The sequence below is a fragment of the Podarcis erhardii genome (genome assembly GCF_964252035.2).
Source record: "Podarcis erhardii genome assembly, chromosome: 1".
In the NCBI taxonomy this organism is placed as follows: Eukaryota; Metazoa; Chordata; class Lepidosauria; order Squamata; family Lacertidae; genus Podarcis; species Podarcis erhardii.
In genome coordinates, this window is record NC_138497.1 from 117461911 (window position 1) to 117479077 (window position 17167).

Genomic DNA, 17167 nt, shown 5'->3' on the forward strand with positions numbered 1-17167 from the left:
ACCACGGCGATGTCATCCTCCCTCTAGACCACAATAATCCGCAACGCCTTTACTCCAGAAGTCGCTGTCTTGCTACATAAGAGTAAGTACCCGCTACGTTGCAGACATATTGGTGTCTGCTTAAACCTTCCACGCGTTAGCTACCGTGGAACACGCCACATGCGTCTTGCTCTTTATGACAATGCACACTAGGAAGTGTTTTGACCGCCCTAGAAAAAACCATCTAGCCGCTGCTCGATCCATTCCAAAACTGTTATATATATCCGACAGTATGACACGAACATTCCTTGCCATCCCTCCCTCAAGGTACAGTTTTAACAATCCCCTGATGTTTTCACGACTGCAAACATTTGGCCTTCGCTTTGCAAGACAGGGTCTTGTTTTCTGTTTAGGATTTTCCCCCCTCCTCCTCCCCGCCCTCCCAGTCATCTTGGTAGGATTAATCGGATGAAAAGTCGGACTCCCCAGCACAGAAGAAACCACAGATCGTAAGCCAGTCTCCCTGCAGCAAATCTGGTCGTAGGAGCGCTCAGCTTTGCTCATTATTAGTGACCCGGATGGGACACACACACACACACACACACACACACACACACACACACACACACCTGTTGATAATGAAAGGCATGCGGATGGAATCCTGCTGTTAAGAAAAACCACTAAAAGGGGGGGGGGGACGAGGCAACAGCGCACAAGTAGAAATTCAGGACATCTCGGTCCAAATAGTTTTGCTAGTAGTTTTTGTTTGGGAATATTTTTTTAATTCTGCTTCGGCAGTTTCTCTTGCTTCCAAACCTACTCTTGCCTCCCCAACCTCAGAGGCATTCAATTCCACTAGCGAGCTACGCTAGTGGGGCGGGGAGTGCCTATCTCAGCCTTGTTCTCCGTGGCATGGAAGCCTCAAAAGCCAGGCAGGTGGCAGCAGAAGGCGGCGAAGCGCTTCCAAGCCTAACCCACCGCACCACCTCGCCTCTGTTGCCTCAGCTTGGGCGAAGAAGAAAAAACCACAGGCGCTTTCAGTGATGGGCGCCCGCCTTGCCCACTTTCTTTTATGACTTACGGAGTCATTCTCCGGCGCCTGAGCGAAAGTAGGAAGCCCTGCAGCGATGCAGACGAGTCAGGAATAAAATGGGGGGAAGGAGGAGGAGGTGGTGGTGGTGGTGGGAAACGAGAGCTGAAAAATCCCTTACCCGTTCGCTGCCCCGGTGGAAGGGCGTGGAGCCCAGCCGCATCCCTGTAATCCATTAGGGGTCGCGTTCGGTAGCAATCCGAGTCCCATCCCGATCGGAAAAGCCAAAGGAGGCAGGCAAGGCAGGCAGGCAGGTAGGGCTGAGAGGAAAGAGAGCTCGCTAGATAAACAAGCTGCCTTGCTGGCAAAGACAAGGGAGCTCTGCCCCCCCTCCCAGTCCCTCCCCGCCCACCCTAACCCTTCACCGCACTCCGCGTCTCTGCTATGACTGGAAACTGGCAGGGTAGCAGCGGAGGAGGGTGGGCGTTTGCGTGTGTGCGCGCGCGTGTGTGTGTGCGAGCGCGTGTTGTTTTTAAAACCCTTGGACCGGACTGGATCGGTACTCAAACATCATAGCGAGCGCAATGTACCTTATCGGAGACAAAGGTTAGAAAAAGAAGGGTTGAGGCTGTGGGAAAGACAGAATGCAAAAAAGCGGGGGGGGGGGAGATTCGCCGGGGAAATCAGGAAGGGAAAAGGAGGGGGAAGGCCGTGAAAGCCATCAGCGCTCGCACATGACCAGGCGCAGCCAATGACGTGCCCAAATAGGTCATAAAAGGTCTATTACGAGTTGTAAATTCTCTTCAAACAAAAAGGAATTTACTGCAATTCCTTGCGGATTTTTTTTTAAAACCCAGGCTGCTACAAACAGTGGGTTTTGTTTTCCTGGGTTCATTTCTTTCTGCCATCTCTCTCTGCTGTTTGTCTTTACGCGCTACCAAGGCTCACCACCACCACCTTTCTGTTGCCTTGGCCTGTCTCAGGGAGCAGTAGATCGGTGGGAATCTTCTGAATGATTGACGCAGCCCAGTCCTCAGCCCCCTTAACCCGGAGGCCAAACGCTGCCGAGTAGAGGCCCTGATTCGATTCGGAAGCGTTTAGCCCAAACATAGGGGCCTGAACCCACACCCTACCACTTGCCTGTGAGCAACGCAACAGTGCGTAAAAGTCCATTTGCTGCGGGGGCGGGAGAAAGTCCAGCAGGCGAGGCCCCTTTTGCTAGGTCTACATTATGTCTAGGCCGCTGGGCTTTAGAATTGCACTGCCTCACTCCGACCCCCCTTGCCCTGCGCTGGGAAGGCTGAAGGGGTTGGGAATGGGGAACATCGCAATGAAACTCAGCTCCTGCAAATCTCGAATCTACTTTACTCCAAAGGCTCGTCACGTTCCGGAGCTCCCGAAAGCTCCGTTTGGAGTAGCAAATTAAAACCACCCGCTTGCGCGAATTAATGAGCGTCTCTTCCTTGTTGCAGGAAAAAGCCTCCCCAAAAGCTTTTCCGGCCCTGGCTGCGGATGGAACGTTGACGAGAGACAAAGCCTCCCTTGGCTGCGGATCCATTGATTTGTAACGTTCTAGAACGCGCTGGGAGTTCTGCGCTCTGGAGGAGTAACCAGGCGTTCTACCGGATCTGCAATGGCAAAAGAATTCGAGACATGGAAGGAAGGGTGGACGAGGGAGACAAAGCATGCCTCCAGTGTTTAAAACGGCCTCCCCTTTTTGAACTTTAAATCGAAACCGACATAAATACACCCAGGGACGTTTATTCTGGTTCCGTTTTCTTTCATGCAGCAATTGGGACTGACTGACTGCACACTTAAGGGTACTCACTTAAGGCCCCCCTGGACTCAGTTGCATTATTTGGATGTTCAGTGCGGTTCACTTTCTTCCGCTGAAGATAAGCTGGAAGTGGTGGGGAAATTTGCCGTTGTCTGTAGTGTGGGATCCAAACTCTGTTCACTTGAATTTTGTTGCTTCCCTCCATAACCCAAAGGCCGTCTTTAATAACTGGCGAATTCATCCAATTATTTATGGCCATTTATGTGGGATTAGGGTTTAAGCGCCTTCTGTTGGAAAGCGACGTTCCGGGCGGCTTGACAGGTTCAGACTCACTTGAGATTTGCTTCCAAGTCAGCTATGTCACTGGGGCCGGTTTGAATATCTAAGATGTGGGTTTCTCGCCTTGAAGGACCGCATAGCGACTCCGCAAGCTTGATTTCCACCCAATTCCAAAATGGCCGCTTCCTCGTAAATAATCAGGATCGACAAACTCTAGGACAGTGTTATGTTTGATGGTATTAATTAGATTCGTCATTCATGATGAATTGTGGATGTTAATATATTGATTAAATACATTATAAAGCATACTGCATTGCAATGTGCACGTATATACAAATATATTCAGGAGAATGTGCGCAGCAAATATTCGGATTTCCCTCCTCCAGAATCAATTGTCTTCAGACATTTTAATCCAATTTTGGAATTAGCGTTGGATAAATATCGGATAATACTTTTTTCTAGTTGAAAGGGATTATGGTTTAAGATGCTCAAAATGACCCCTCCCTCCGCTAGGGCTCAATTGAACTAAGGCTTTGCCCTTCGTTGCAAAGGTATTGCTACTTTACCAATAATGTCTGCAAATATTTAACTTGTATATTTACATTTAAAATAAAATCAAATCACCATCCCTTCTATATAGGTTTCTGGAAGTTTGCTTGTCTTAGACCCGCATAACCAATCCCAGACTGACCACTGAGACGTTTTGCCGCATTTATGCAAATCAATGCACCAAATTGTTTTGCTTCACAGTTTTTGCCGCAGTTCCTCTACGTGAACGGGTTCCCAGCCCACTATGGCGCTTGTAGAGGAATGCGGTGGCCAAGGAAGGCGTTTCCGGCGGGGAGGGGCTATTTTCTGAATTCGAAAAGAGCCTCGAAAATTATAGGCGCTGAAAGTATATTCTGCTCTCTTCTTAGCTAGCTGATTTCACAGCTAAAATAATTAGACCAGAGCGAATGGTAACACAAACATGCACAAAGCAAGCAAAACAAAATGAACAAAATGATCCCTTTCTCACCCTCCGTGTGTGCGTATGTAGGTGTGTGTATGTCTATAGAGGAATCTTCTAGTTAAGGCTAAATCCTCCGGATTCTGGTTAGATGAGAGCAGACTTTGACCTGGTATCTGTTCACTCATTTCGCCTTATTCCACTTCACCCTCTCTTTAAAGATTTAAAGTGAATTTGTTTCGGGGGCTTTGATATGGGCAAACAAGAAACTATTGACTGTCTCCAAGACTGATAATAAGAACAATGGGAGAGATTCAGCCACAGGACTTCAACACATTTCAGTTCTACTGGTCTCGCGCGCGCGCGCGCGCGCGCGCGCGCACACACACACACACACACACACACACACACACTGAAAGAAGTCCTTAGGACTTACAGTGACCTAATTTTGGTTGATAAAAGTGGTCCAGTTAACACGCCTTGCAGCGAGAAAAAGGCTCGATTAACTGGTGGACAGGGTACCAAAACGGTGATGGAGGATTGATGCAAATATAATGCCTCTCAGTTTTGAGAACTCTGTTGTTCTACATGTTACATATAAAAGGAGCTACCAAGAGGTTGCTGATTTCCTGCCCTTTGGGGTCTTTCGGGGTTTCTGTCTACAGTCACCCATCTAACAGGATTTGGTCCCGCGGAAAAGCGACAGAACTGGGCTTAGTTGTAACTAACTGAACTCGATTTCTTATCCACTACTAATTTTTGATGAAGTGTGGCTTCTTCTGCATATATGGGCCACTTCATACACAATTCCTCTTAGGCCTCTGTGTGTGGTTTCTGGGGGCTGCGGGGGGAGGGCTCCCCATACCATTTGAAGGCCGTTATTTCCAGCGACAGACAATTTGAGGTTTCTTACGTGAGAAGGCTCTACCTTTTAATTATCTGCATGATTTAAGATTGAGAAGCCACCTCTTTGAAATTGCCAGGAGAATTCTGGTGGTTTCCTTGCACTTTGATGTGGAGATATGATTACCTGATTCAAGCCAGCGCCCGTGTGAAAGTCCTTAATAAATCCCGTTGAAGTGAATGGGATTTGATAGCATTAAGGGCAGGCAAGATCACCCAAAAGCCGAGAAATAAAATCACACACACACCCCCTCAGTTTTCTCACCAACTAAGCGATGTGTGTGTTATTTTATTTTATTTTTTTTACTGGGGAGAAAATGTCGAAAATAAAGCTAATAAAGTTAATGTGTAAAAAAAAATGTGTAAGCCAGTGGGAATCTCACGCGTTATTCAGAACCTGGGACAGTTTTTTGTTGTTTTGCTATCGCTCCATGAAGTGTTTTCAGTCATCTGCAGGACTTCCATGCTTTGATAGTCTTAAATTGCCCGTTTTCTGCTGAATAACACCTACAACAACAAACCTACCACAGACATTGGACAAAATCCATAGAACGCTGGCACGCCTGGACCCCACTGGAATCAATGGAGTTCTGATCGCAAGTGTACTGCACACGCGGACCGCAATCCAGCGATGAATTAAGTACTCTTGCACAGGTGCCTTATTTATAGTGCTTAAGCACTCTGATCTTCATCCTGGGATTATAGGCATTAACAATGCATAGGCCCGTTATATCTTGGGATTCTATGAACTAATGAACCCAAATAGCGGTGTGTGTGTCCCCCTCGCAAGTTATATCCATCTGCAGCAATTTCAGAGTTGGCTTCTGCAGCGGCGCAGGGCTGAATCCCATCCCTGCCGTTAACTCAGACCTCGTTCCAATCCCGTTGCAGCCACTAATACCGCTCAGTCTCATCTCCTTTTTACTGTGGGGATAACACGGACCTCCTGCCTTACAGTGCTGTTGCATGTATGGCACAGACAGCATGTGAAAGCCTACTGCTCAGGGTGATTTTTATTACTCCTGTAAACACTAATTATCGCGACAGCTAAAGTCTGACCAATATGAGGATGAGAAACTGCACCTCTCCAAATGATGGGAAGAACACGAAGACAGTCACTGCTGCACACACGATTTTTAAAATAATAATAATTCAGCCATAGTGTTAGTAGTAAGAACGGCAAGTTTTTTTTTATAAATATAGCACAGGCACCTCTGGGAAATCCTTAAAGTTTTAGATGGCCAATTGACAAAATAATGCTACTAATCAAACTTCCGCTTTACTTCCAACCCAGACTAGAGATATGCAGGGATGTTGCACGAATGACATAGCATAGTGGGGGGGGGGGGTCTTGCTGAATCCAGGTAGCCCGCCATGCTTTCTTCAGAGAGCGGCCTGAGCAGCTTACATCAAGCAAGGCATGAAGAAATGGAAAGAGGCATCTCGTGCTGTTTATCTAGTAATATGGTAGACTACTCCCTTATGACGGGGATGGGTGGGGAAGGTTTCTGCAACACCAGGCTAGGACTTTCCATTAATTTTAAACCTCCTTGCTTTGATGGGTGTCACACTGTGCTCACTGCAGCTTACTCGCAAGTGTCCATAGGACTGCAGCCTCTGGGACCCAGAGCAGAGAAAGCTGGTTGCCCCCTTAAGCCCCTCACTGAGACCAACATTGCTCCATTGCTTCGTATTGAATTTATTTGCGATTAATTTTAAACTGGACTGGGACCGTGCCATATTCGGGATAGAAACATCACGTGCCTTGTAGCACAATCCTAGGCATGTCTACTCAGAAGTAAGCCCCGTTGGATTGAGTGGGGTTTACTTCCAAGTCTAGGATTGTAGCCTGGACGACCTGATCGGCCTTCTTCTTCTTCCTGTACTTGGCAATGCAACCACTTCCAAGGGTCAAGCCTAAAGCATACTTCCTTGAAAGAAACCCGGTTGAAAACTGAAACACACACGTCTGTGGAAGTAATTGGACTGAAAACAACAGGACTCCACTTCATGTGTACAGGGCAGGCGTTTTCCACAGAGAACCGAATAAGCTTCCCATAGCAGATAACTAAACGCTCGAATACTTTTCATTTATTTTTTCAGTAGCTACCATAAGGCTAATGCAATTCGGGGAATGCTGCAGCAAATGCGTAATGAAGCTGCGCGTTACAGCTGTACCCAAATCCTGCCCGCTGAGCGCCGAAGGAAAAACCTTCGTGCAGTCAATGCAGGCAAAAGCGAACGCTGTATCCTTGAACGCCTCGGCCTCCTAGCTGTTGGACGGTTGGGCTATTCTCTCAGCAAAAGCGCGTAAGTTTGCTTGGAGTAATTTGACCTACGTTTTCTAAGTCCCGCTGCACTTTTGGGCTCCACAGAGAGGTGGTTGTTGTCGTTTTTATTAAAAACAAACCAACCAGCCAACAACAGGAACGTAGGAAGAAACCTGACCATGGATATTACAGTGGAATCACTTTTGTTTTATTTCGATCAATTACCGATCATTCAGTATCAATGTGCCATTGAAATATCTCCTTCTTCTTCCCCCTTTCCCACACCCCCGCAAAAAAAATCATTATAATGTCTAAATTAATTTACTTTACAAGAAATAAGTTGGAAGGAAAGTTTTGAGATTACAAGTGCACTTGCTTGATTCGAGCATTTGGGTTGGGTTTTGGCTTTTCTGTGCTTGGGGACAGGAGAGGAGAGGAAGAAAGGAAGGAAGAAAAAGACCGAGGAGGGGACGCGTACAAAATTGCTATATAGTTTTCGGTATCAAATTCCACGTGAAGGGCGAAATGGAGAAAGATGCAGCAGCAGCAGCCAGCTGGGACTCGGCTTAGGGCGTCCCGGGTGCAGTAACAAATAAAATAAAACTCTCACCTAAGTACAGAAACATCATAAGGTAGCTTTAAAAAACAAACAGACTGACAAGGTCGGGCCCTTGTGAAAAAGGTGCCTGAATAAGACCCGTGAAGGCCGGGAGGAGAGGCCGCTGGTGCCCTCGCGCGCCCGCTCTTCCAGGCATTGTCTTTGGCCAAGGAGAACCTTCAATTCGTCGGGCCTTCTGCTCCTTCTTCTAGAAGGTCCTCCTGGACTTCTGTCTTGGCCTCCTCTCCTTCCTTCCCCTCCTGCCTGCCGGCTGGGAACTTGTCTTTGTTGTTCTCCTTTTTCCACTTCATCCTCCTGTTCTGAAACCAGATCTTGACCTGCCTCTCCGTGAGTCCGAGGGCATGGGAGACCTCGATCCGCCTTTTCCTGGTCAGGTAGGGGTTAAAAAGGAACTCCTTCTCCAGCTCGAGAGTCTGGAAGCGGCTGTAGGTCTGTCTCCCTCTCCGCCTACCAGGAGCTGCTATTTGAGACGAAACAAAAAAGCACAGCGTTTCTTTAAAACGAAACGAAACCCCACAAATAAACTGAAAACAAGTAGGACTCCCCCCACCCCGCGCGCACACGACGCGTGCTTAGAGATCTGGAGAACATCCTAAACTGGTTTACTGGGAAATAAATCCCACGGGGGTCTTCGTGACGCCCTAGGGAATAAATGTCATCTAACTCCGTGGGATGTGCTTTCTACTGCATGACCAGAGGCTGAGGCAAGTCTATTCGATCCAGCTGTATTCCAGCGAACAAATTTAGCGCAGGCACGTTTATCCAGAAATAAATCCCACTGCACTCAGCAGGGCTTCCTCTCCAGGGAGGAGGTTGAGGAATCCCCTTTAAATCAAAGTACTCCGAGTTATCTGGTCTAGGGTTGTTTGCCTCGCTTGCGCTTAACGCGCCACAGCAGCACCTCCCTGAAAGGAGACTACTTCTAAAGACTGGTCGAATTATTTGTTTGTTTGTTTGTTTCATCCCACTATTCATAACATTTGTGGCTTAACGGCCTTCAGTCCGTGGTGGGGTTGATTATGGGAGGGGGTGGAGGGAATAGTGGAAAGTGTGCTGGAACCTGGAAGTTATAACAGCACCGCAATAATTGCATGTCAATTATAGGAGAGAGAGAGAGAGAGAGAGAGAGAGAGAGAGAGAGAGAAAGAAAGAAAGAAAGAAAGAAAGAAAGAAAGAAAGAAAGAAAGAAAGAAAGAAAGAAAGAAAGAAAGAAAGAAGCGGGGATCTGAATTTAGGGATAGATGCTGGGTTGTAATTTGTTTTGGAGAGGAAAGTCTTGAGACTCACAGAGGGAAAATGGGGCTGCTGTAACAAAGGCAGGAGAGGAAAGTAAGAAAGAGAAGAAAGAAAGGAGGCAGCGACTGGGTTGCCGCGGCGCCAAAGGCAAAGGGAAGCGGGGGTTTCGCTCGCGTCCAACCTTGTGGTCTCATCCAGGGGAACATTGGAGAAGGAGACGCGCCCTGATTTAAGTGCTCTGGGTCCTCGCCAATATTAGCACTGGACGATTTACAGTCAGGATACTGGACCAGCTCGGCCTCTTGGTGTGTCGTAAAAATCGGCTGTCTCTGTAAGTTATCGTATCCGTAAAACTTGGCAGGCTCTCCCGGACAAGGCAGGCCGGCGCAGGGGCCCTGCGGGGCCAGAGGCGGCGGCGGCGGCGGCGGCTGGTGGTGGTGGTGGTAGGCTGAGGGGCTTCCTCCGGCTAGGTGCCCGTGGTGCCCGTGGTGCTGCTGGTGATGGTAGTATTCCGGGCCGCTGCCGCCCGAGCCAGGCCCAGGTGGGGGCTGCGGAGGGGGGAAGCCCGAGGTGGCGGCGGCGGCGGCGGCCGCTGCAGCAGCGCTGTTCCCGTAGAGCAGGGCGGCCGCGGCCGCGGCGGGCGCAAAGTGACAGTCGTAGTAAGCGGGATTGATGGGCTGCTCGCCCCCTCCTCCTCCTGCTGCTCCTGCCGCCGCAGCTGCCGCCGCCGCCGCCGCCGCTTTGTACTTGGAGTAGAGCGGATTGACGAAGTAGGAGCTCATCGGAGGGCGGCGGCAGGGGGGGCGGCGAGCGGAGGCGCCACCACCAGCAGCTGCAAGAGAAGGAGGAGGAGCAGCAGCAGCAGCTGGGCCAGCCGAAGCCCACGAACCACTGCCTCGCTACTCCTTCCTTACTCCTACTTTACTCAGCCGGCCCGCCGCCGCTGCCCCTGCCACCACTGCGGACGGCAGCGCTGGTGAGGTCCGGAGCTGGGATCTAACCGCTGCCCGACTGACTGACCTGCCTCACTGCTTTTACTATTTCCTATTAGGCACACACAGGCAGCTCCGCCGCCGCCGCCGCCGCAGCCACACACTCACATGGGCCGGAGTTCAGGGCAAGGCAGGAGAGCCTGTTGGCTTCGGTTTACACTCACCTCCCGGAGGCAGAAAACGAGCCCCGGGAAATAAATAAATAACAGCGCAGCAGCCCCATGCAGCCATCCATGCAGCCGAAGCTTGCCCCACCGGCTGTTCAGGCAAGCGGCCTCTTTTTCTCTCTTTCTTTCTTTTTCTTTCTTTCTTTCTTCCTTCCTTCCTCCTTTCCTTTCTCTCCCCACCCCCCACCCGCTTCAGCCTCCACACCCGCAGCCGTATGCATATTTTCTCGAAAACTCACCAAGCAGAAAGAAAGTAGGAGAGATCAAGGTGAGATAAAGCGCAAGCACGGGGCTGTTGGATGGAGAGGCCTAGTGGAGTCCAGCTTGGGGTGGAGGGAAGGGAAAAGAGGTGATTTGGCTGGTTTGGTGACAACCCCTGCTGTAAGTTCTACTTTTATTTTTATTTTTAAACTGAGACTATTTCTAGGCCAAGCCATGAACCATACCCTCCAACATTTCTCCGATGAAAATAGGGACATCATTTTATTTTATTTTATTTTATTTTATTTTATTTTATTTTATTTTATTTTATTTTATTTTATTTTATTTTATTTTATTTTATTTTATTTTATTTTATTTTATTTATTTTATTTTATTTTATTTTATTTTATTTTATTTTATTTTATTTTATTTTATTTTATTTTATTATCTTATCTTATCTTATCTTATCTTATCTTATCTTATCTTATCTTATCTTATCTTATTATTTTATTTTATTTTTACCCTGCCCATCTGACTGCTACTTTAGGAGGCTTCCAACATACATTATATAAAAGCATAATAAAACGTTGAACACTGAACAACTTCCCTATGCAGGGCTGTCTTCAGATGTCTTCTAAAAGTTCTATAGTTACCTTACTTCTCTCCTTGGCTGGGGGAGGGGTGGTGTCGCATAAGCTATCATTAGATCCTTAGAGCCCTGAGACATGAAAACATCATAAAGGAGGACACGTGTCTCTGGACGTGTACAGAGTTTTGACCCAACTTCCACACACACCAGAGCTTCCACTTCCGGGATCAAAGGGCATGGCTTTTAGGCAAGCCCTGAGCAGTGGGGCCGCTTCCTCACCCCCATAAACCCATTATCCACCGGCATTGGAGGAGTGGGTGTCCTTCCTGCGCTCAAATCCAATGGTATTGGCAAAGTCCAGGCCCAGAAGGTCATAAACCATCAAAGGCTGGAGGGGGCAAGGGCAGGGGGGGAGGCCCAGGCAAAGGGGGAGATGCTGGGCAGCAAAACTAGGCGAAATCAATGGGTGTTTTGCCATTGATCTCAATGGAATGTGGATTTCCATTAGACAAGCAAGTAAATAAGTACAGTAAATATAAGTAAAATAAATGAGGCTGGGAGAAGCGAGCTCAGGCCAGCAGGCCGGTTTCAAACGCGGTGCCCATTTACCCTTGACCCACTGCGCGCCTGGCTGCAGATCCCGGATTAATTGATACTTAATGGAAGTCATGTCCATGAATATGCTTTCCATCATTTCACCCTTGGTGGACGTCATTAGCCAAGCCGAGCCGAGCGAGGGAGAGTGGCGGGTGGATGGCAGTGAGTGAGTGAGCGAGTATGGGGAGCAGTACCGGCGAGCGCTAGCACAGCTGGCGGGGCCGGAATCCAAAATAAATGAATATTTTCCGAAGTGGAAGGGACGCAGAGAGGGAAGAGGCCGAGGAGGAGGAGGACAGCAGCAGGATCGCGCAGTAGCCTTTCCCCAACTCCCTGGATAGTACAGGCCGCTGCCCGCATTTAAGCGCCTTCCTTTCCAGAGCGGGAGGTCGAAATTTTGGCCAAGGCTGGCTCCTCTTTTCTTGGTTTTGGGGAGCCACCCGAGAAGGTCGCGTGGGACTTTCCTGTTTTCCCCTGATGCTTGGGGTGGACCGAGGAGTCTGGTGAAAGGGACCGGCGTGATTCAGCCTGTTAGATCCGAGGCAGGAATTCGAATACACACGACCTTTCTTTTCGGGGCAGTTTCCCTGTGGTTAGAACCAAAGCGGCTGAACAGGGGTAGCCCCGTGTGGAATGCAATCGTGTGGACAGATTGCAAGATGCAGTCGCGTTTGCCCTCATTATTTTAGGAAGGGGGAAAGGGACGGGGCGGAGGCCATTATTATTATTATTATTATTATTAATTAACCACACACTTCTTTATCTCACAAAATAAATGCCATTGCGTTCTGGACTCACTGCAAAACTAAACTAATAATAAATGATATGGGTGAAATAGTGTACAGAGCCGGACAGAGAAGCGTGAGAAGACAGAGACGACAGTCTGGTGTGAGTTCAATAAAATTATTGTGGTTACATGACATGTCTCTTTGTCGTTGTCCTTTCACAAGAAGTTGTCCTTTTTTTTTTTTTCCCCAAATACTAGCATCTATCCCCCGCCCGCCACGTTTATTCACGTAACCCAGCCGCATAAAATGTACGCTGTGTAGTTTCCATTTTGCGTTTCCCTTTTGTAGTTTTATGTTGTGAACCGCCCTGTGATCTTCGGGTGAAAGGCGGTATACACATTTTTTAAATAATAATGATTAAAATGTACAGCATTTAACTTTAATAACAAAAGACATGGGGTGGGGAAAAGAAAATTCCACAATAATTCAAGGACTCGAACATTGGAGTGTAACTTGGGAGACGCGAGAAGAAGAAGAGCGTTTTGACGAAGCTTCCGCATCCAGTTGTGTTGAGGAAAGAAGGTTGCAGTAATGCTGAATCACTGCTGTGGTGGAGCTTAGATCAACCAAACTCTGCTACTTACGCTGTGAAAATACGTTCCCGTCTATGCAGTAAAACAGGCACCCTACTGATACAGATGGAATCATTTTTATCTGCAGAAATAGATCCGGGCCTTATAAGCTTTTTTCCAGCGTTGACAGTGTAGAGTTCGCTCGAGTGGAGTTACCTGGTCTCTTCAGCTGTTGCAACTATTTCAGATTCATCAGAGAGAATGTTGAAGCGCGGAATGAAAGACCAAATCCAGCGCTTTCTTAGGATACAGGGAGGTCCAAATTCTCCAGTGAATTTATTTTCTCCTATTGACTTTCTATAGTCTAAAGAAACCCCCTTTCTGTTTATTAAGCATATCTGATAACACCCTTTTGAGATGTTTTGTTAAGATGCATAACTGTGCGCGCATCTTTTTAGATTCTGAAATCCTACCTAGGGGGTAGGAGGGATGGATGTGTGCGTGGGAGGAAATCAAATACAAGTTTAATGGCAATGCAATGGAAAAAGAGGTTTTAGAAAAAGAGAGGTCCCATGTACGTTTCCACGTCGAAAGAGAGGCCTCCTCATTGTTTCTCTTCTTTCCTTGTGTAGTTCTTAAACCTAATCCGAATCTATATTTCCTGGGTTTGAAAAAGGAGGGTAAGAACAGACGAGAAATATACTAGAATACCTTCCTGGATTTAGAATACTTTCTGGTGGTAGTTAGAATAACAATCAGAAAACAAGCTGCGGCCGTAAGATGTTCGATCAGCATTAATTCTTCCTTTTTTGTAAAACGTGCTTTCTATACGCATACATATTTATAATTGAAATGAGGTGTTCTCGTCGAACTTTTTGTAGAAATTCTAATCATAAAAAGAATGAATTGATTTCGCCTGTAGACAGAAAGAGCCCCCCGCGCGCTTTTATTTTACATGCCCATACTCTGCAGAAATTAAATTTGGTGTCACTGGCAAATTTATACGGGTGGATACTTTTTCAGGGGCTGACTGCGTACATCTCGCCACTTAATTAGTTAGATCATAGTAAAGGACGGTCATGTTCGTTTATTTTTAGCTACAAACACAAAATTCATTGATTAAAAGAAACAGCCTGTACATATTTTAAATAAACAAATAATCCTGGCCGAATACAGAAAATTATCAGAATATGGAGCAACACCGCCCTCTAGTGGTGAGATGAAATCTTGTTCGACAACCCGGTTGACGCCACATGTTTATGCTTTTTCTACGATGAATGTGAAAGAAAGATATTTGCAAGGGACACTTGGTTGTTGTTTCTAATAAAATATTTCTTTTTCGTTGGCTAAAGACGATTAAAGTCATGCAAAAAGAAAAAAATTCGAAGGAGCGTGCAATTGTTACAAAGAATGAGAAATATCCTTCATATTTACAAGTGAGAAGGGGTATATGCCAAGTCCTATATCTTGAATGACGGGGAAATGTTTACAATGACTACACAATGCTGCCTTTTGTTATCAAGAGCACAGGACTTTAATCATAGGGATTTTGCTTAACCAAAGAAACGACTTCTTTATGCCTAATGAAGTCAGATTAAGTGAAAACACGAACGAGGAAGCACGTTGCTGTTCCAGTGCAGTTTGCATAAAACCAAACCTCCCGTTTCTGCTTCGTCTGTTTCTGTTCTATGCTTCGATTTCAAGCTCAGAAACCTTCCTGCCTTGAACTTGCTTATGTCATTTTATTTCTCCCTTTCCCCATCGGAGAACTGGTCAGTTTCGGCTTGCGCACTTACACTTGGAATCATAACAACATCCACGTTTCTGCTTTATTGTGTGACACTCAACATATCCAAAAAAGAAACGGACTCAAGCAAATGTTACTCGGCTTATTGGAAGCGGAGGGCTAGTGGTTTGGGGATGGCAGCGTTTCCATGTTTCCAAGCAGATCCAGCTACATAGCTGGGCTGCAATGGCATTTTGAAATAAATAAACGTGGACTTGGGTTCAAACCTCGGCAAGGTTAGATTCGGTCCCGTTCCAGCCAAGGTGGACCTTCCCCAACGCTAAAGTCTCGCCCGTTTCAAGTTCTATGTGTTGCCCTAACCTTTACGGGTGTTGTTGCTCTTGCACTTTTTGCACACCAAGATCTTCGTCTTTTTTGTTTTTTTGTTTTCAAAGGAACCCCTGACTTTCTAATATATGACTACTTCCAGGTCCATTGGCATACCCAGCCGAATTGGTCTTAATCTCCTCATTTTTCAGACTTCAGCGGCGTCCAAACTGCTGTCTCGCCCAGCCGGGGTGACATATTGAAATTTATAGTACGGATTTTAAGACCTGGTTTTGTCTGCATCGGTGTTCTGTCCTAACAAACGCAAACATCAAAATAAGATGGTCTCAAAGAGAGAAAAGCGCCATCGCATATCGTAAACTCATTAGGTCCAGACGTCTAGCCTTCTCAATGGTTTTATTACGCCTCGGTTCTTCCTGTTTTAAAAAGAATTATAGGTATAGGGTTGACAATGAATGGGGAAGCAAGGCAACACCTTTTCCTAGGCCTTAATCGCTGTGGGTCTTTCTGAGGGGAAGGGGGAAGTGATAGCATCTACAGACCCCCAGGTCTGGGTGCCTGTTTCCCTTCACCTTAAATCTTCTTTCAAATGGCTTGAGAGGCCATGTTTTCCTCGAGACGCTTAATTAAAATAGTGTCTCACATCAGAACAACGCTCCTCTCCTTCTCTAAAATATCCCAGAAGCCTGCCGCCCACACCTCAATTGCATTGTGTGTGTGTGTTGGTGTATTTAAATACAATGTACATACATGATTCAGCTAAAGTTTAACGCTTGGACATTCCATTTATTTCCATCGACGAGTTATGCATGTGCTGAAATCTCTACATCAGGGTGGCTTCAAAGTCCTTATCAGAAATTCACATATGCACACACACACACACACAACGCGCATATATCTGGTGATATATGCCGATAACCGTATGATCGAAAAGGACGTACATACTAAAGCAGCTCTTGACAAATACCGACAGAGCTGATCATCATGTCTATCAAGTGTCTTTAAATGTCCAAGAATTTGAATGAGCGACATGGCATGATAATTATGAACTAACTTCAGTCTTATTTGAGGACCTCTATGTTTTCCTTACAGATCCCCACACCCCACCCCTGAAATTGCTACATGAACTTTTCGGGGGTTTTGTGGGGGGTTTTGGTTATGTTCCGGATTTATTTTTTAAGAAAGGCTACGAAGCTTGCGCCACGCACCGCCATCAAGTAGGTGCGTCCACCACTCACAATTGCAACCAGGAAATATTCTCAGAAAAGAAGGTCGTAGAGGCTATGAACCCGGGGCAAACGCTCTCGACCTGTCTTAGGATGTATCTCCGCATATTTAGATCGTGGCTTAAAGACCAGCTCTTTTGCTCGGTTGCTGGCAGAGGTGGGGGGGGAGAGAGAGAGAGAGAGAGAGATTTGGGAGCAAGTCAGGTTCAAATAGAAAATATATCTAGGAGGAGTGGGGAAGGGAAGGAAGCAGGGCGGGCGGGGGTCATGCAGGCCTGCTCTGTACTAGCTGTTACACAGTTGACCTGCTGAAACCCTTCCTTCATGTCCACGATTTGTATAATAATATTCAGGAGTGGAGAATGATGAACCTGTGTCGATGGAGACCGCCTGCCTCTCTAGGAACAGAGGAAGCGTCCCTTCGTCTGCAAATGGCTTCCTGCGGGTTATATGCGAGGCATCTTTATTACAGAGAGCGCAGAAAGACTGGGGTTTTCTTTTTTTCTTCTCTCTCTCTCTCTCTCTTTGGAGGGGGCGGCAGTTTCGTTTATAGTCAGGCGCTGTCTGTTTATTTCCACTTTGCAGAGAGAAGTCAAAGGCAAACCTCGGGCGCGTTTGCACGCACATTACATCTTATTTCCCAGCACACGCAAACCCCCATCTTCCCAGTCAATTTATTATTATTATTATTATTATTATTATTATTATTATTATTATTACTGTTGTTTCACCAGCTCAGCCTTTATTATAATAACCTATGACAATTACATTATTATTATTATTATTATTTTAAAAATTAAGTCCTTAGGTAGAGTTCCAGGCCTCGGGCAATGGGGACGGGTGCTCAGAACTGTTAAGCCGCGGGGCCTGTGGAAGTTAATACTGTTTCAAGTACCGCTTTTAATACAGTGCACTGGAGAGGATGAAACGGGCAGCCAGGGGGGAGATAATAAAAAATATTTTATATATATATATTTAA

At 46.7% G+C, this 17167-nt stretch overlaps 2 protein-coding genes across 4 annotated transcripts in view; both read right to left on the reverse strand.

Annotated features, from left to right (window-relative positions):
• Positions 1–1317, reverse strand: part of HOXD3 (homeobox D3) — a 51836-nt gene extending 50519 nt beyond the window's left edge. The window contains exon 1 of one of the 3 annotated variants that reach the window (XM_081842286.1): positions 1191–1314. The gene's annotated coding sequence lies outside the window, so the exon portion shown is untranslated. Of the gene's footprint in view, positions 1–1190 lie in introns of all 3 variants that reach the window. The other 2 variants (XM_081842292.1, XM_081842293.1) reach the window with 2 other exon arrangements.
• Positions 1318–6081: 4764 nt separating this feature from the next.
• Positions 6082–10136, reverse strand: HOXD8 (homeobox D8). The gene is made up of 2 exons (XM_081878668.1): positions 9224–10136; positions 6082–8266 (listed from the first exon to the last, which is right to left on the reverse strand). The coding sequence occupies exons 1-2, from the start codon at positions 9822–9824 to the stop codon at positions 7965–7967; spliced, it is 903 nt and encodes a 300-aa protein (XP_081734794.1). The 5' UTR covers positions 9825–10136; the 3' UTR covers positions 6082–7964.
• Between the last annotated feature and the right edge of the window lie 7031 nt (positions 10137–17167).